The sequence below is a fragment of the Dama dama genome, chromosome 24, assembly GCF_033118175.1.
Source record: "Dama dama isolate Ldn47 chromosome 24, ASM3311817v1, whole genome shotgun sequence".
Lineage (NCBI taxonomy): Eukaryota > Metazoa > Chordata > Mammalia > Artiodactyla > Cervidae > Dama > Dama dama.
In genome coordinates this window covers 26,874,499-26,894,364 of record NC_083704.1, presented here as the reverse complement: position 1 = coordinate 26,894,364, position 19,866 = coordinate 26,874,499, and the positions used below count along the sequence as shown (strand labels likewise).

General features: G+C 45.5%; 1 protein-coding gene across 1 annotated transcript in view; it reads left to right on the top strand.

Moving 5' to 3' along the window:
- The window catches only part of ITPR1 (inositol 1,4,5-trisphosphate receptor type 1), a 347,438-nt gene that overhangs the window by 290,896 nt on the left and 36,676 nt on the right, over positions 1-19,866 (top strand). The window contains exons 50-52 of the mRNA XM_061128046.1: positions 2,988-3,110; positions 10,006-10,181; positions 14,366-14,530. Coding sequence (XP_060984029.1) covers positions 2,988-3,110; positions 10,006-10,181; positions 14,366-14,530 — 464 coding nt within the window. The remainder of the gene's footprint in view (positions 1-2,987; positions 3,111-10,005; positions 10,182-14,365; positions 14,531-19,866) is intronic.

Genomic DNA, 19,866 nt, shown 5'->3' with positions numbered 1-19,866 from the left:
TGTCACCGGGAATCATCTATGCCTTGGAGAATCTGTAGCTGGGGCTCAGATACACACGGAGGTGTGTCTGAGACACATGTTGCTTCATCTTTTCTTCTGCAAGTATTAAGATACTTAGTTCCTATATTCTCTTGAAACCCTCTTCCCTGCTTTACTCAATAGACACACACACACACACACACACTCTTGTGTGCATTCACATCCTCCACACACACACACACACACACACACACACACACACACACTCTTGTGTGCATTCACATCCTCCATCCACTGTGCCTCTCTGATACATTCTCCTGGCCCCAGGGATGAGAAAACTCTGGGCTAAGAAAACTAGAAGGTAGTGAAAGGAAACTGAGGCAGAGCTGCGAAGGCCGACAATTTGTCACTTGGTGTTATGTGGTGTTTTGTTGTTCAGGCAGTCAGTCCTGTCTGACTCTTTGCGACCCCGTGGACTACAACATACCAGGCTTCCCTGTCCTTCACCCTCATGGTTTTTACGTTCATTGGAATAGAGTGGGAAGTTCCATTGCTCTATATGCACATGGAGTCTATGTCTTCAGCAAGCCCCAGTTCCTTAAAAAGAAAATAAACTAGGATAAGAGGGTTAGCAGGAGATGCCCTGGGTGCAGTTACTTAAATTGCCTGCCCTTCTGGGATCATGGTACCCTGTCTTCTTGCACCTGTGTGGATACCTAGTTGACTTAAAGGGTTGAATATTTGTTCATATTCAGAGTGACACCACAATTTAAGTACAGTGTTAGCCTTATAAAAGTCAGGTTTGGGAACTATATGCCAGAGTTGAGGAGCATTTATTAGAGTCACGTTAAAGCATCAAGCAATGGCTATTCTTACACTTGGTTCAGGTTGAGAGCTCCCCTTGAAGAGAATCCTTGCTTACCCCTCACTGATTTCTGCCATTTCCTGCCTTTTTAGCTTTTCACTTCTTGTTAGTTTGTTACCCACACACTGGAGGGGGGAGGATGTTGTAAATTCCCATGTTCCCATCAGTGAGCCCTTGGCCATCCTTGCCATTGTTTCTTCTATGCTGTTCAGAGTTTTCATATTCAGATCAGGAATGGGCTTCAATCCCAGAAAAAAACACCAACAGTTATTGTCTCCAGAGCAAGTGGTTTCTCATCTTCAATTGGCTTCAGCAATTATTAATAGCTTATAAAATAAAACAAACTCCGGGAAATCAGGTTGACTGATTACTGGTCACCTCCTCTGCTAAGTGGTGACATGAGCCCCTTAACTGTGTCCTTGTCATTGAGCCCAGGGGTCTCTGAGATGAGGGGATGAGATTGCCAAAGCTTCTATCCTCGGCTGGGCCTCAGTTTCCCTCATTTATCAAATGAGAGATGTTAAACCAGATGCTGCTTATAGCTCCAAAACTCAGCGGTTTGGAAACATGGCCTCTTACCAAGTGCGAGCATGAAAATGAGCAGTTATTAAATTATCCAAGGCTCTGTGTAATTGCGCCATAACTTTCTTTTGGCTAGAAGCTTGTGAAGGCTTGGTTACTGCTATAGGCATCGTTATAGAGTCATCGGATTTGTCACTGGCTGCTGTCCTAGAGTGAAATGGTGACTTCATTGGGAAAGAGAAATAACACGCTAGACACCCATTTTCACCTACTCCACACTTCGCTTTAGAGGAGAATTATGTTGAATGAGCCTATCTTCTGGAAACTTTGCCTCTGGCGTGGAGATGGAAATTATTCCCCCCATAGCTCTTCTTAAGCATCTTCCTAAGTGTAAGGTACCACCGAAGAATTCAGAGGAAAGGGAAGCACCCGTACACACAGTGTGGCCACTGGCTTGTCCTCAGCTGAGATGCAGCCAGTGTGGTCTCACCTGTCGGTAACAATGGGGTAGGGTGGCAGCACTGCCTGAGACCTGATGCTTTCAAACTGGGGTGCTGGAGAAGACTCTTGAGAGTCCCTTGGACAGCAAGGAGATCTAACCAGTCCATCCTAAAGGAAGTTAACCCTGAATATTCATTGGAAGGACTGATACTGAAGCTCCAATACTTTGGCCACCTGATGCGAAGAGCCGACTCACTGGAAAAGAACCTGATACTGGGAAAGACTGAGGGCAAGAGGAGAAGGGGACAACAGAGGATGAGATGGCTGGATGGTATCACCAGCTCAATGGACATGGGTTTTGGCAAACTTTGGAAAATAGTGAGGGACATGGAGGCCTGACATGCTGCCATCCAAGGGGTCACAAGGAGTCGGACTTGACTGAGCAACTGAACAATAACTGCGTCAAGGGTCTCCTGCCCTTTGAGAGGGCTTTGGGGCCCCATCCTTTCTCTACTGTAGCCTTTGGAAATGGAGCTTGGCTGCTGACCATCCAGGCAGAGCTCCTATTTCTGGTTCCTCTTCAGGAAAATGGTGGATGACTTGGTGGTGGGAAAGGGGCTATTGTCTTGCTTTCAGGCATCAGTGAGTCGGTGAAGAATTTCAAGCAGGGAAGGAGTGTGGAAGTGGTAACATTCCTAGCCTGGGGCCCAGCTGGGCTGACTCTGAATGCTGTGTGCGCCACCCCCCCCACCAGTACCCCCCACTTTTCAAAGGCTCATTGAATTCTCCAGTCTCTTTGGGCATCTCCTCCAGTCCCAGGGCCCCAGGGGGAACTGAGGACTTGGCACGTGAACCCTGGATAACCCCCCGGATTCCATAACTGATGGTGCTGATGGGGGCATGCGGGGTTTTTAGATGCTCCAGCTTTTCCCCTTTCTTCTCTTCCTTGTCCCCCAATTCCTCTTCTGTTCCAGTAAGGACTCCCAGCAGAAACAAACCCATCTGATGTCGTTCTGAGCTTATGAGTCAGCTTGAAAACAAGTGACCATTTTTAATGTTTGGTGAAAACTGGGAACAAAAGTGGGCTTGTAGGGGCAGAGCGGGAGGAGGGGCCTGTGGAATGCCCGGCGTTCTGGCTCGCAGTCTCGAACCTCATGGGGTTCCCTCTTTGTTTTCACAGCCCAGCCCGTCCTGTACTGGTGTGCCCGCAACATGTCTTTCTGGAGTAGCATTTCATTCAACCTGGCCGTCCTGATGAACCTGCTTGTGGCGTTTTTCTACCCATTTAAAGGAGTCCGAGGAGGTACTGCCCGAATCTTTGATTTCAAGGAAACTTCTAGAAACAGCAGGATGGCTGTGACTTGTGTCTTAAATGGGATCCCTGGTAGTACTGGTGCAATTGATGGGATCCTAGTTCCCCGTTTTCAGACACGATGAGAGTGTAACTTCTACCACGGGTTTATTTTTTGCTTGCTTTTTGTGTTTTAACTTTTGCAATGTTGTGTTGGTTTCTGCCATAAGCAACGTGAGTCAGCCATAATTAGACGTCCATCCTCTCCCTCTGGCACCTTCCTTCCCTCCACATTGCCATCCCTCCAAGTCGCCACAGGGAACCAGACTGGGCCCTGTGAGCTCCACAGCCGCTCCTCGGCAGCTGTCCGTCTGACGCCTGATAGTGTGGACAGGTTGATGCTGCTTTCTCCATTCATCCCACTGTCTCCTTCCGCCACTGTGTCCACAAGCCCCTTCTCTACATCTGCAGCTCCATTCCTTCCCTGCAAGGAGGTTCATCAATAATGCTGTTTTTCTAAATTCACTTCCATAGGCGTTAGTACACTGTATTTGTTTCTCTCTGACTTACTTCACTTTGTATAACAGGCTCTAGGGTCATCCACCTCACTAGAACAGACTCAGATTCGTTCTTTTTTATGGTTCAGTAATATTCCACTGTGTATACATACCACAACATCTTTATCCATTCATCTGTCGGTGAACATCTAGGTTGCTTCCATGTCCTGGCTATTGTAAACAGTGCTGCTGTGAACATTGGGGTAGATGTGTCTCTTTAAATTATGGCTTTCTCGGGGCATAGGCCCAGTAGTGGGGCTGCTGGGTCACATGGTAGATGTACTTCTATGCTTTTTGAGAAATCTCCATGCTGTTCTCCATAAGGGCTGTGTCAGTTTGCATTGCCACCAACAGTGTAGGAGGGTTCCCTTTTCTCCACATCCTCCACAGTATTTATTGTTTGTAGATTTTTTGGTGATGGCTATTCTGACTGGTGTGAGGTGATACACCATGGATTTATTTTTAAATCTAATTTGAAATCATATAAACTGTTTATCCATATTTATTTCTCAGGAAAGAAAGAGGAGAAGCAATATATTGTATTAAAACAGTAAGAAATCATCTTAACCTCCTTGTTTTGTATGTCAGGAAACTATGTATCAGAGAAGCTGAGAGATTTAGCCAAAGACACACAGCCCCTTAGCAGCTGAGCTAATCCTAGAATGAATATAGATAACTTTGATGCTCAGTCCAGTAGATTTTTTTCCTATGCCATACTTGTGGAATTGATTTCAAACTAAAGAATTTGTAAAAAATAATCTCTGGAATTTATTTATTTATTTGGCAAGAGGTAACAGGAGACAGAGCGTGAATGACTTTAGACCAGACATCCTTGACTTTTTAGTCAATTAAGAGCTGCGTGCTGTTGTTCACATAATGAGACATGCTGTCCATGGTCTTCACAGATTTCCTTCCCCCCATCTCCTGGTCATCTGGGTGCATATTCTACACATTTTCTGGAGAAAAGGCAAACCACCCAGGAAGAGCAGTTTTCTGTTTGGGGCTCCTCTGTTTAACAGCCTTCTGGAGACATTTACAATTGTGGATTTCTGGGGGCTCCCCTTCTATTAAACTTCCATGGCCCCCTTTTCTGACACCTGCGACAGCCTCCTGGGAGGCTGACTTTTCAAGTCAATTTCTCATCAGAGCTTTTTGGCAGATTACTTCCCTTGTGTTTGTCACAACCTGGCAATAGCTACTTTGTGTGAAACAATGGGATGAAGAGCCCAAAAAGTAACAGAATTAAAAAAAAAAAAAAAAAAAAACAGAAGTAAATCCAGAGCAGACTCTGCTCTGGAGTTTAATAATGCAGATGTGTACACGACTGAAGTAAATTTAAGGTCCAATTTAAAAGTGATTGTGTGTTCTATGGTATATCTAACTTACTCATTTGAGGCGTTACCTTTTCAGTTGAGCCTGAAGCCTTGTGGAAGGCTTCACTGGAGTGATGTTTTCCCCCCAAGGCAGTGGTTAAACACAAGCCCAAGGGGTATGTTCCTTTAAAATGCAACGTCAGGATTCCTGGTGTCCCTGTCTGAAGAGTTGGCAGGTCTGCAGCGCTCCATGGTGTTCCCCTGGGGGGTGTCTGCCTGTGCTGGGCTGCCAGTCAGCAGAGGTGAAAGTGTAAAGTGTTCAGCCAAGGGGTCAGGTGGAGGGGACGGAGCCCTCTTCTCACCTCCAGGGGGCTATCACATCACAGCAGATTCTTCACCTGTTACTTTGGAGGTATGTTCGTTTTCCCCCTCCACTTCTTTAAAGAATATTTAAAACTGATTGTTATTCTGTACCTTGGCCATTTTCTTCACTGGTCACTTACTGCAGTTTTGAGGCCACTGTCTGGGGACAGTTCATTGATAGCTTCCTCCTCTTCAGTGATAAGCCTCATCCAGTGGAACAGCTAGACCCACAGAGTCTGGACTTGGTGTCCAGGCCTGGCCCTAACATTCACCTGCCACATGACTCTGGGCAAACCACTTCAGTTCATCCTCCTTGTCCTCCCTATTAAGCAGTGCTTAGGTTGAGTCAGTAGTTGTGACACCTAGGTATGGATTTGGAAATTCCCATAGTGGTCAGGAGAAAATAATTTTGACCCAGTCAGGATCTCTGGAGCATCCTGTTTCTTGCCCTTGCAAGTTCAAGACCTACTGGATGATTGTTAAGGGTCCTTCCGGCTTTACAACGTAGCACTCAAGGTGGCATTGACCCTGCATCTATAGAAATCTAGCCTTCCTGTTTTGCAGTGTGGGCTTCAGAAGTTTGTGTCGATGGACTCAACAGAAAATATAATTAGATGTCCTTGGAGAGAAGGAGGTTGATCTGCCCTAAGGAAGTCCTTTCCATTATACAGTGACAGAAATTCCCCTCAAACACATCAATTCACTCAGAGGGATTTATTTTTTTTCTTTTAAACGTATTCTGGGGACATCTATACTCACTGTTGACCATCTTCAGGAAGAAGGTTGTTTCAGCCCTGTCTAGAAACAAAATCTGATTGGTTACCTGAAAGTTTTTTTTTAAGAGAAATATTTGTTCTTGTTGAATCCTGAAACGAGGGTTTCCAAAATGTCCCTCCAGCAGGAGTTTATTGACCTTGCTGCGTATACCAGTGTGGCTCTCTGACCTAAAAGGCTTGGGGCTGCCGAGGACACTGTGGCCTTAAAAGCTCCTTTTCAAAAGTATTTTTTCCCCTTTAGTTGAGAACTGAGAGTCACACAGTCTTTAAAAAGCATGAAAATTTGGCAGCTTCAGTATTCTTAAAGAATTTGTAAGCATGCCATGGTGATTAAAGCCCATAAAGTACTACTTTTTAAACTTTCTTACTGTTGGAATTTTCAAATCTGTACACAAGTGGAAAGAAGAATATAATAAACTGCCATGTACCCATCGGCCCAACTTTAACAACATTTTGCCTGTTTTGTTTTATTTATACTCCTACTGTATTTTCTGCAAGATTTTCAAGAAGTCTAGACATCTTGTTTCACTGTGCATCTCTTAACTTCAGAGAATATTTTTAAATGTGTATAATCACCATAGCATTCTCATATCTAAAAAACCTAACAATATATCATAAAACAATAAATAGCCTGTCCCCATTTGTGTTTCTCCAGTTGTCTCAAAGAAATCTTTCTATAATTGTTTCTTTGGAATCTAACATTAATATTTTTCTAATAATTTTTTTAATTGGAGGATAACTTCTTTACAATGTTGTATTAATTTCTGCTGTACAACCTCATGAATCAGCCATATGTGTACATAAATCCCCTTCCTCTTGGGTCTCCCTCCTACCCTCCCCAATTCCGTTACCCATGCCTAGGTCATCACAGAGCACCAAGTTTAGCTCCCTGTGTTACACAGTAGCTTCCCACTAGCTATTTATTTTACATATCTAGCAGTGATTTTTAACTCTGCTTTTTTAGTGGGAAAACAGCAGATTTTTTATATTGTCTCTTTCAGGATTTGGGTACATGTGTTGTACTGGTCACATTTATTATACTGAGATGTTAAGAGGTAGTTTAAGATGATGATTAAGTGCTTAAGAAAATGAAAGGTAAGCCACAAGCTGGGCAAAAATACTTAAAAAACATGTCAGACAAAAGGCTTATATCTAGCCTATAGGAAGAACTCTTATAACCCAATAATAAAAAGACTAGCCAATTAAAATAATAGGCAAAAGATTTGATCAGATATTTCACACAAAAAAGGATATATGAATGGTCAATAAGAACATAAAAAAATATTTAAAAAAAAGAAGATATTCAACATCAGTAGTTATTAGAAAAATGCAAATGAAAACCACCAAGATATGTTACGAGAGAAACCTACTCGAATGGCTAAAATTAGAATGACTGACAGTACCAAATATTGGTGACGATCTGGAACAGTGCAACTCCCATATGTTAGTGATGAAAAGGGAAAGTGTAGCATCAGTTTGAAAAATAGTATGGTTAGGTCTTCTAAAGTTAAATATATCCTTAGGGTTCTCATATCTATTTCCATGTTTTTGTCCAAGAGAAATGAAAGCATATCCCCACCCCAGAACTTGTACTTGAAGTTTTCCAGTAGCATCTTTCGTCATAACTTCAATCTGGAAACACCCCCACTATTCATTAATTGTTGAGCGGATAAATAAATTACATGTTATGGTCCGTGTTATGGACCACTACTCAGCAATAGAAAAAACAAGCTATTAATATGCACAATAACATAAATGAATCTTAAAAATTTTGCTAAGTGAAAGAATTTTCTTAAACCACCTACTAATATTATTTTTCCAGTTTTTATGAAATTCTGGAAAATGCAAAGCTACAGTGGTAGAAAGCAGATCAGGTGTTGCTTGGGAGTGGAGACGGGGCAAGGCGTCAGCTGCCAAGGGCGCAAGGAAACCTCTTAGTGTGATATGATGTTTATATCTCAATTGTGTTAGCAGTTACATGTGGTTAGATGACTGTGTAAACTGCCCACAGTCATGCACTTAAAATGGATGGATTTTTTTTTTTTTTTTTAATGATGGTTAAGGACCATCACTGGGGCTTCCCTTGTGGCTCAGAGGTTAAAGCGTTTGCCTGCAATGCAGGAGACCTGGGTTCGATCCCTGGGTCAGGAAAATCCCCTGGAGAAGGAAATGGCAACGTACTCCAGTATTCGTGCCTGGAGAATCCCATGGATGGAGGAGCCTGGTAGGCTACAGTCCACGGGGCCACAAAGAGTCGGACATGACTGAGCGAATTCACTTCACTTTCACTAAGGACCATCAACTCTGGTGGCGTGTATATTCGTGGTAGATTCTGTGTCACCTTAGGTGAGGTACGTAACCCAAGACTCCATTTCCTCTGGGGTAAATTGGAGGTGATCATAGTACCCTCATAGAGTGCCCAAGAGGAGAAGATAAATGATCATCCACATGAAGGCCTTGATACCATATCCTACAATTGTTAAATGCACAGGAAGGGACACACCTGACCCTCATACCCACTTCTTCCTGCATTTCTGAAAAGCTTCTGCCTTTCAGTGCCCATCCCTGATCAGATTCTCCTTTCAAAAGATATCAAAAGGGAAGAGGCAGGTGGCTGGGGTCGGGGGACAGTTCTCAGAAGGTGAGTCTTGGCAGGTGTGGACAGAATGAACTAGGGCAACCCACAGGCTGGTGGGAGAGCCTGGGACCCGCAAGGACGTTGCTTTCCCAGGCGGTGCTGCCATCCAGGCAGCTCTGGAGAAGTGAAACTCCTTTATATAAGCAGCCTTAATCATGTAGTGCTGCTTGTTTACATCTGAAGGAAACTCAAAATGTGACAGCATTTGAAATAGGGGTGTTTTTTTTTTAATGAGTGTTTTACAGAACCTTATTTTTAGCCCTGTTGGCTCATGTTATATAACCGAGCCGTCTCGTGGGACACTCTAAATAGAACTTGCAATAGCAAGAGATGACAGAAACTGGTATAAGCTCTTTGACTACAAGGATAATCTAATTGTAGGATGATGCTAATGATACGGAAGTTGCTTTCCTCCTTCCCTTGAAGAAATCTGATGCGGGCAGGGGACCTGCAATTTTCCTTTGCATACTTTTAATAGAAATTAGAAGTCTGTTCTCCCAGTTCGCCTCCCTGAAGAGTGAAGTGTGACACATGGATGAGTTTTGCTTATGGAACAAACCTATTTGATGGGTGTCTGCTGGGTACTCAGTGCTTCCCTTGGGGAGGTTGGAGTCCAGTGGGGATGGGGCTTGGAAGAGGGGGTACTGACTGCTAGAAAACAGTATCCCACCGGGCTGAGCAGGGACACCGAGGGTCAGAGACAGGAGGAGCACCTGGCCTATTTTGTGAGGAGAAAGGGGATGGGGGAGGCTTCCTGTGAGAGGTGCGTGCGTGCGTGCGTGCTGAGTCACTTCAGTCATGTCCAACTCTTTGCGACCCCATGGACTGTAGCCTGCCAGGCTCCTCTGTCCATGGAGATTCTCCAGGCAAGAATAATGGACGGGGTTGCCATGCCCTCCTCCAGGGGATCTTCCCAACACAGGGATCGAACCTACGTCTGTTTATGTTCCCTGCATTGGCAGGCGGGTTCTTTACCAACTCGTGCCACCTGGGAAGCCCCCTGGAAGAGGTGACATCTAAGCTAAGACCTCAGGTGAATAGGAAAGGGAGAGAATTTCCCAGGGAGAAAGAACACGCCGAAGGCTTAGGGGTAAGACAACATGCACATGACTGGTTATGTCTGGGGCAGAAAACTGGAGGTCAGGGTTGGGACAAGGCAGCCCAGAGAGCTGGTTGAAGCAATTGCCACTGAACCCGCTCGGGTGTGTCCCCTGTGAGGGGAAAGCCCTGATCTCTGAGAGCTCTGCCTCCTGGTTGCAGGGACCCTGGAGCCGCACTGGTCGGGGCTGCTGTGGACGGCCATGCTCATCTCTCTGGCCATCGTCATCGCCCTCCCCAAGCCCCACGGCATCCGGGCCTTAATCGCTTCCACGATTCTCCGGTTGATATTTTCCGTCGGGCTGCAACCCACATTGTTTCTTCTGGGAGCTTTCAACGTAAGTGCGAGTCCCTTCATTGCCATTTTTTTGTTTGTTTGTTTCCATCTGCGTAGGAGTGCCTTCCCTTCTCCCTGGAATCTTGGCCTGTGCCTTCAGTGCAGAGAAATATATCCTTGGGGTCAGCTGTTAAAACAGCAGAGGAGAGCTGCGGGTGGCCATCTCCCTCTTCACCTGCTCACGGGACAGCGGACCCTTCATGTGCTCTGCGGACACTGGCAGTCTCATTGTCAGGGAACATTTCTGTCGGAATTAAGCAAAGGGAGAGAGATGCTGAGATTTGGGTTCGTCGTGCCCATCGGGTCCTAGGTGTGCTAGGACGAGAGGTTCTAGTCAGGAAGTCAAATGACTGCATGTGAACACAGTACCCATTTCCGGTGAGGACCGCAGAGACAGAGCAGAGAGGCAAGAGGGACTGTTCACAGAGAGGGAGCAGGTGGAGCGGTCAGAAGAGAAGCCCGAGTTCAGAAGGAGGGTTACCGCAAAGTCAGTAGGGACGTTTGGAAGTGCCATTTCAGTGCTTCCAAAGCTTCCAGGGTGCTTCCAGCGTGCAAGAGTGGACGCCGACTCCCTCTGTGGAATTCTTAGGAAATGGACATGACTGATACCAAGCCATAAATTGGAGAGGTTTCCTGCCAAAAAGAAGGAACAAGTTGGGCATCTAAAACCACTTTGCAGAGGTTTCTGCCCTGAGCATATAAGGAAGCTGAAGTCACTGCATAAAAATGGAAGTGATATTGCAAAATAGGTTAACGCTGTAATTTAGGGCAATAATAAATGTCCCCAGATGGGGACAGATGGCAGAGGCAGTAAGGGTGTGAGAGGACAAGAAGCGACTTCAAGCTGACACGCTTAAGGGGAGGAGGCGGGATTGAAGTTTTGTCTCAAAGAATGGAAACCATCAGGCCAGGAGGCAGGGACTGGGAGGAGCATTCTCCCCACTGGTGGAAGCAGCCAGGAAAGCCCAGACCTTCTCAAGGGATAGCCAACAGTTGAGTTTCGCCTCCTCAGTGGTTCATGTACTGAAGTATAGGGCCTGATTCTGGACAAGGAACCTGAACCCGAACTTTAGGAAAACCCACTGGGGCTCCATCCTCCAGGTGGGCCTGTCCTAATTTGATAAATCTTGGATGAAAAGGGACATCCTTAGTCAAATTAACGTGGGAAATGCTGGGTCAAGGAAAATGCAAGGTTTTTTACTGAAAGATTTCTGAGACTTTAACCTACTGATAACGCATTAGGGCTTCCCTCATAGCTCAGCTGGTAAAGACTCCGCCTGCAATGCAGGAGACCCCGGTTCAATTCCGGGGTCAGGAAGATCCCCTGGAGAAGGGAAAGGCCACCTACTCCAGTATTCTGGCCTGGAGAATTCCAAAGAGTCGGACACGACTGAGCAACTTTCACTTTAACGCATGATGAATCTCTAAGAAGGGAATACCAGGTCTTCATATTTCCCAAACTTATTTGCCCATGTGTTTTGTAAAGTGTAATTTGGAATTAGTGTCATATGGAGTATAGGTTGGGAAATTCTATTCCCAATACTGGTAAGTGACTCAGGGCTTTTTGGTTTTGTTTTAAAGATTTTTTTCCAATGTGGACCATCTGCAAAGTCTTTATTGAATTTACCACAACACAGTTTCTGTTTTATATTTTGGTCTTTTGGCCGAGAGACATGTAGGATCTTAGCTCCCTGGCCAGGGATCACACCCGCACCCGCTGCATTAGAAGGTGAAGTCCTGACCACTGGACCACCAGGAAGGTCCCTGACTCAAGGTTTTTGAGCAGAGAGGTGGTATAAGCAAAGTATCGTGGAGAAAATTCCCTTGGTAGGGGCGTGAATATATATATGGATTTGAGGTGGGGGGACTGGAGGCAGGGGGACCCCTTAGGGGGCCATGTCCCCCTTACAGGAGACAAGCCTGCCTCTTGGTCATAGTGGAGAATGAAGATACAGATGTCAGAGCTTTGGAGGAAATGGTGACACATGGTGGGCATAGGGTCTGAGCTTTACGCCTGAAAACGGTGCGCGGCTTCATCTGGGTCCTTTTTTCTAGGCAGCGAAGGTATTCCTGTCTTCACTGGGTGGTGAAGCAGGCAAGAAAACTGCAAATTTTCAGTCACGGAAGACTGGGAGAGGAATAATGCAGCCAGCTACACTGAAGTTATGCAAGACCTGGTTTTCAGGGTGCAGATAGACCTGAGTTGTTGAGTGACTTGACTTGAGGTGACAAGACAAGCTATTCGTGTTAGGCCTGGCATTTAGAAATGCATGACCAGGGTGAAAGAGACACTTAAGTGCTGAAGGAGGGAATGCAGGCTTCACCTGCAGTGAGCAGAAGTTTCTTAAGAAACAAATACAGAAGACACAAATAGAAGGAAAAAACATTATTTCAGAGGTTGTCTTCTATGAGTTAATTCTTTGGTTTCTCTGGCCTTTAGTCATTCCAGAGTTTTGTCTTCTGTAACATAAATCAGTTGGGAGAAAGACTCTATGTGGATAATTGATGACCATTCATAATAACATTAGCCCCGGGGGCGGGGGGAGAACTAAAACAATAAACAGTTATTTAGAGGGGATTTTTAAAAAATAATACTTACATGAGCAATGGGAGAAGGAAAAGTAGCTGTGAGAAAACTGGGCAGAAGTTAAAGAGGAGAGCAGATTGAGGTAAAGCAAATTGCTCCATTGTTAAGATTGTAGGGCATGACATGCTGGAGGTCCTGGAATGCCAACCAGAGCATGGCCTTTTTTCCCTCTCTTGGAAACCTCAGCACAGTTCATTCAGAATCAATGATGTTTTCTTACCCTAAAAAAGATCTGACACTGGCAAAGGTTAGAATATTAAGGAAAGAAAGACCTGGTGGATTGAAAGTCGAGCCTGTCTGAGAAAGCCAAACCTTCTCCATGGGTGTTGGCTTCCTCCCTTATCTGATTGCTGAGAATCTCACTTGCACTGACCCACCAGATTAACTGGCAGCGTTTCCCCAGCACCTGTGGCCAAGCTAGCTCGGGTGGCAGGACATGGTTTTACAAAGTGCAGCCAAAGCACATTCTCTCTGGCTTTCTCCTGACTTAGGTTTTTCTAGCAACGTGTTGCTAAAGGCAGACTTGCAAGCTTGGGATTTCTATCAGAGGTGGGACTATCTTAGACAGTAGGTCAGCCTTCAGTTGCAAGGGTCAGAAAACCTACTCCATGCTAATAAGCAGAGAAGAAAATGTGACTAAGAATCAAGAGGCTGGCTTCAGGTGTAGCTGAATCCAGGAGCCCAGATGATAGCATAAGGGCTCAGTTCCTCTTGTTTGCTTCTGCATTGCTGGTCCCCTTGGGCTCTGTGATAATGCAGGATGGATGCCAGCAGCCTCAGAGCTCACTTTCTCTCAGGTTCAAGGTCAGGGATAAAGAGCAAAATTGTCTTAGCTGCAGTCCCAGCAGAGATCTCAGGGGGTGTCATTGACTCCTTTTGGTCACATGCCCGTCTCTGAGCCAATTATTGTTGCCAGGGCAATACAGTATTCTGATTGGCCAGGATGGAGCCCCACCCAGACCTCAAGGACCAATACAAAGGAAGGAATGGATCCCCAGAGGTAAAATAGAAGTTATTTCCAGAAAGGGGGGCAGGGGACTAGAACTCTTCCTGAAGTCCCCTATTTCCCCTACCACCCCAAGAAAGCTGTTTTTCCATGTAGAATTAGGAGCAGTGGATAACAAGAGCTGGATGCTTCTCATTAGATTGCAACACTCTAATGCCTAAAATGTAACAGGAATTCAGAAAACACTTTTAATCATGCTAATCACAGGGTTCGTGGATTGAGGTGACTTCTGTGTTTGACTAACTCACGTTAGAATGTTAGAAATGATTCATATCTCATCTTGAAAATCATAATTTCAGTATGTGCAAATTTTGTTTTTGTCATGTACAAATGCCACTTGATTAGCGTTGCACATGGAGTTACCTGACTGTCACATTAACTTGCAATATGCCTGAAAAGCAAAGTAATGAAATGACTGAGATCCACAGAACCGTTCTTGGTGCATCTGGTGGGCACTTGGTGCAAAAGGAAGCTTCTGTTTGGGGCAGAGGCACCGAAATATGGTTGACGGCGGGTCGCTGTCAGTTCTCACCAAGAGTCTCAGGTCTGACTTGGTCCATGCTCCTCTCACTGTGGCTGTCATTGTTCTCAGGTCTGCAATAAAATCATTTTTCTGATGAGCTTTGTGGGCAACTGTGGGACATTCACCAGAGGCTACCGGGCCATGGTTCTGGATGTCGAGTTCCTTTATCATCTGCTATACCTGCTGATCTGCGCCATGGGGCTCTTCGTCCATGAGTTCTTCTACAGTTTGCTGGTGAGTTACTGGTGTTGAAAGATTTTACATGCAGGAAACTAAGAGAGCATGCTCTGTTCTTCCTTATCATCACAGATCGCTGCTTTTCACGGTGACTGGTATGCCTGGTCTAAAGAGGCAGTAGGCCCCTGGGTGCAGTGTTTGGGGCATGAGGAAAAGAAAGCTACTCCCAAGAGGAGGTCTGGCTAGAAGCAGCCCAGGGTGTGTGTGATCACACTGCCTGCGTGCACGCCCAGCCTGTTACTTTACAGTGGTAGACGATGCCCGCAGCCTGGATCAGGAGATGTTGCCTCCACACACCGGCCCCACCCCTTTGTTTTTCTTTATTTCTTGGGCTCAGCCAGCTTACCAAGAGAATGTTTGTGTGACTGTCACCTTCTGATAGTTCTCATGGGATCCATCTTCCAGTGAAAACATGTAGTAACAACAAGAGCAGGAGCTGTTTTCAAAGACCCAAGACCCCATGACAGTGAACTTGATAGATTTATGGATCCAGGAGACCTTTTCAGCGGAAGTTGTCATGCTCCAGTCTGAGCCAAGTGGTTAAATGTCTTGACCCTATTATCTTCCTCCTGAGCAGGTTTTTAAGTGACAGACCACTGTCTGCTTATTCTCCTGTCATTACAGGGAATCTTGAACTGTGGAGTTGTAGATAAAAAACCATTTCCTTGTACCTACGTCAAATGATAGGAAGGGTAAAATTGACCTTTCTGCCAGCAAAACCATCCATAAAGGAAATAGAAGAAGTATATTAAAATGTTGCTGAGGATAAAAAATATTCAAAGTCTAGGTGTTGAATAAAGATGAGGAACTTGGGAATTCCCTGGCAGTCCAGTGGTTAGAACTCTGTGCTTTCACTTCCAGGGGTGCAGTTTTGATCCCTGGTCGGGGAGCTAAGATCTTACAAGCTGTGGTGAGATTAAAAAAAAAAAAAAAAAAAAGACGAGGGACTTACTTACAAAAGAAGGCAGAGTGAGGAAAGCACTTTGAGGAGGTGCAGTCCACGTGGTCTCCAGGCTGGTGGCCTAACTGCTCTGTGCTGCTCCCATTTACAAAATGGGGAGAACAGTCCCATTTCCCCACAGGGCCGTCATGGGGATTCTCCACTACTGCGCATGTCAGTCTGAGACTAGCCCCACAACAGAAATGCTGAGCGAGGGTAATTATTACTGTCTCTGTCATCCCTTCTCCCATCCAAACACCGTAAAGAACGCCAGGACTTGCCCCTTCCATTAGCGGTGCATGCTAGCAGACAGAGATATGGATTCTTTCCCTTCTTTTTAAAAATAGGTCTGACCAGACTTTGAGGTTTTAGGCAAAGAGGTCTCTGGATCCACTTGTGATCCCATTAGGTGTCCTATTTTGGTCACTGTCTATCAGAGGCCTTTAGAGTTCTGTGTATATTTCTAAGCCTTTTTGTCTCACACAGTAATCCGTGGAGGGGGTTCTAGCTTGTGAATCTGGGAGACCCAGGTTCAGAACCCAACAAATGCCTGGCCTCTCTGAGCAAAAGAGGCAGGGTTGAGTCGGGGGCCTCTGCCATCCCTGCTGAGGGGGTCTCACCCGTGAGATTGGAGAGTCCCCTTCAGAAATGCCATGTCGCCCAAGGAGAGGGTGATTCTTGCTACTGTCTGCTGTTTGAGGGTGAAATTAATAACTAACATTAAAATGTATTGGTTGATGGAAAATTATTATTAGGGTTAGGGTCCGTTTCCGCTTTGTTCATGGAAAAGTCCTCCTCTTTTGTTCACTGGCAGTACCGCCTGTTGTCAGAAGCCAGGGGGTGTCGCAGTGAGCCTGGGCAGTGTTGTCCCAGCCCTCCCAGGCCTCACAGTGTAGAAAAGAGCCATTACTGTCAGTTACTGACATGCCCCGTGGGCTCCTTCCGTCCCCTCTCACGGGTGGGTCTGCCTCGGAGGTGGGCGATCTTGGCATGTGATCCCCGGCGAGGCTGGGCCTGGTGAGTCCGGTCACCTGCCCGGAGCCCCACTCGAGTCAGGGGCAGAGAGATGACAGCTCCGCGGCCCTGCTGACTCTGGGGTCTGAGGGTTGGCGCCCGGCCCTGAGCTGCCTTTCATTCGAGCCTGTGAAGAAGTCGCTGCCTCGGTGAAGGCGGTACTTCACGGCGCCATCTGCAGGCCCGCGCTCCCGGCTCTCAGCTGTCACAGGAAGATCAGAGGCGCTCAGAGCTCGCTGCGATGTTCCCTGGGCCCAGCGCACGTCGAGAGGGGCCTGCAGGATCAAGCGAGACCGTGGCTGGATGCAACTCCTCAGTGCTGCCAGGGGATTTCTAAACCATCTGGGCCAAGACTTTCTGGGACATCAAGTGAGGTTTTCCTTTTGGTGTCAAAAGAAGCATTTGTCGTGTCTGTTGAGAACCACAGGCAAAAGACTGAAACTACACTTTATTCCACAAATGAGGAAAGCCTGTGAGAGAAAGGAACTGGAGGGAGACCGGGAGCAGGAAAAAGCTGCATGTCACCGGCTTGTGAATGCTCCGTGCCAGCAGGGCAGAAAGGCAGAGCCAGTGACTGTGGTCTCATGGAAGTTCACCCCAAAGCTGGCTGAACCCGGTCCCCAGCCGCATTCAAGCCGTGTCCTTAGAAAACTATTAACATCCCGAGATGAGTGTGCAGAGTTCATTCGCAGGCAGGTAACAGGAGGAGAAATGCATAGTCAGTAAGTGTGCGGGTGTTCTAATGTCAAACAGTGACATGCTGATGAAAACACCAGTGTGATCCCATGGTGTACCCATGATGGGATAAATTGACATAGCCTTCAGCAAAACATGTGTGTATTATAACATTGACCGAACAATTCCATGTTTAGAAAGTTGACGGAAAGAAATAACGGGATAGGGGAGTATAGAGGCACGTATATACAGAGGTGTTCATCACAGCATTACTCTTAATGATATAGAATTGAAACTGACTTCACTATTTGAAAAAGAAAAAGATGAGGGTTGAGTAGACAGTGATTTTTCAATACACTGGAATACTAGGTGAACATTTTTGTGTTTGAAACCAACATGAACTTTATGATTTTCTTCCTCAGGTCGAAATCAGAATAATTATAACAGAAGCAAAGCTTATGAAGCTTCGTTCACAAAAATATCGTGAAGTAAAACTTGCCTTAGTAAAGATCCATGTGCATAAAATGAAAAAGCTCTCCAAAATCCAAATAGATCTAATTGTTGTTTTTATTAAATATAGACATAGATAGCAAATCTGTTGCCCAAATTCAAGAGAGTATATGCATGAGACAGGTGCTCAGGGCTGGTGCACTGGGATAACCCAGAGGGATGGGATGGGGAGGGAGGTGGGAGAGGGGTTCAGGATGGAGAACACATATAAATCCATGGCTGATTCATGTCAATGTATGGCAAAAACCACTACAGTATTGTAAAGTAATTAGCCTCCAACTAATAAGAATAATTGGGAGAAAAAAATAAAAATTTTTTAAAAAGAGTATAAATACCTCAGGATGATATTGAAATAATGTCTAATACAAAATGAATGAATGCGGAAGGAAGAGAGAAAAGGTATTTCCAGAAAATTAGAACACTGCTCATTGTTAACCAGAATTGTGTTGATACTTATTCATTTAGATCTGAAAAAATGATACTATTTTAGGGACTTCCCTTGTAGCTCACCTGTAAAGAATCTGCCTGCAATGCAGGAGACCTTGGTTCAATTCCTGGATCGGGAAGATCTGCTGGAGAAGGGATAGGCTACCCACTCCAGTATTCTTGGGCTTCCTATTTGGATCACACTCTCCCAGAGATACTGAGTCTCTCAATCAGGCTGTCACCTGGGCAGGTACTTCAAATATGTGATCTTTTTTTAAACCTGAAAATACTCGTGATTCTCTTAGGAAGCAAGCCGACTATATGCCAGGTTATGGTATAATACTTTTATAAAAATATATATGCATAAGTTACATTTTTTTTCAATTGTAATAAGGCCAGAAGAAAAGAACTTATTGAATAAATGGCTATAGATATTGGAATGATTAGCATTTTTTGTTTTTCTTTTTCCTTTGTGCTTTTTTTGTGTTTTCAAAAGTCTCCTCCATTGAACTTGTCTAATTTTCTAGTTAGAAGAAAGCTTTTCCTTATTACAAAGTAATGCATGGCTATTATTTTAAAATCAGAAATTACAGATGAGTGAAAAGAAAAAAAAAATCACTTGTTATTTCAGTGATTTGGGAGCTGTATAATCTCTACAGTTCTTACCCACAAAAAACAAGTGTCATTTGTTGTCTGAAGTTGCTCTTTCTTGCTGTTTCATAGTGGCTTGCTGGAAAATATTTAACCAGCATTAACGGCAGCATTAGCCTTTTGTACTCTTAGATCTGAATTAAGGCCTCTTCTCTGCTTCCTTTTAAGTGTCCTCCTCTACCTAATGCCCTTAACTGGCCTCAGGACACGGACTGGCCTTCCGGAGGCAGAGGGCTAATCGAGCAGAAAATGAACTCCGATGTCAAATTCTGCATGGGAAGGGACTCTGAGATCAGCTAGTTCAGTCCACTGATTTCACAGATGTGGAAACTGAGGTCCAGGGAGGTTTCACAGCCCGATCAACATCTTGCAACAAATTAAAAGCAGAGACAGAGTTCACATGCCTGTCCCCGGACTCCCTTGGCTTTGCACTCATTCCCTGGAGCTGTGGTAGAGGCAGGACTCTCAGAAAAAGATTGGATGTCATCAGCAGGACCATATTAAAACTAGCTCCCAGCTCCAAAATAACCCCATTCAGCCCTTCTCTCCTGGCTCCCCACCATTTCTCCAGCCAAATATCTGAGATTGTACTTCTTAGAAAACCAGCCACTGGTCTCCTATGTCTCTGAGTACCTAGGGGGGGCCTCCATTTCTCATGAAGCCAACTTCTTGCGGAGCCCAGGCCCCTTGACAGAGGTCAAGCTGAGATTATGAGCACGTTGTGAACAGCAGGTTGTCTCAGCCCCTCCCAGTGGGATGAGAGGCGGTGAGGCTTCCTGGTGTGTTACCACCACCAGTGTCCCCGTCACCGTCTGTCAGGGTGGCCTTGGCCCAGGCTCTTCATCAGGAAATTAATGATTACCATTGGTTGTGTACTTAGCACATAAGTATGGGTGTATGCTAAGCACTGTATATACAGTGTCTCTATTCTTCATGGTAACTCTGTCTCTTCCACTCTGCAAATGGCAAGACTGAGGCCCCCAGAGAAGAGGTTAGTAGCTGGTCCTGGTGACAGCAAGTGGTTGAACTGAGGTTTGAATCCCTGTCCACCTCCAAAGACCCTGCCCGCCCCCCCCCCCCCCCCCCAGCCTGGCCCGTAGCAGCTCGTGGACCTGCG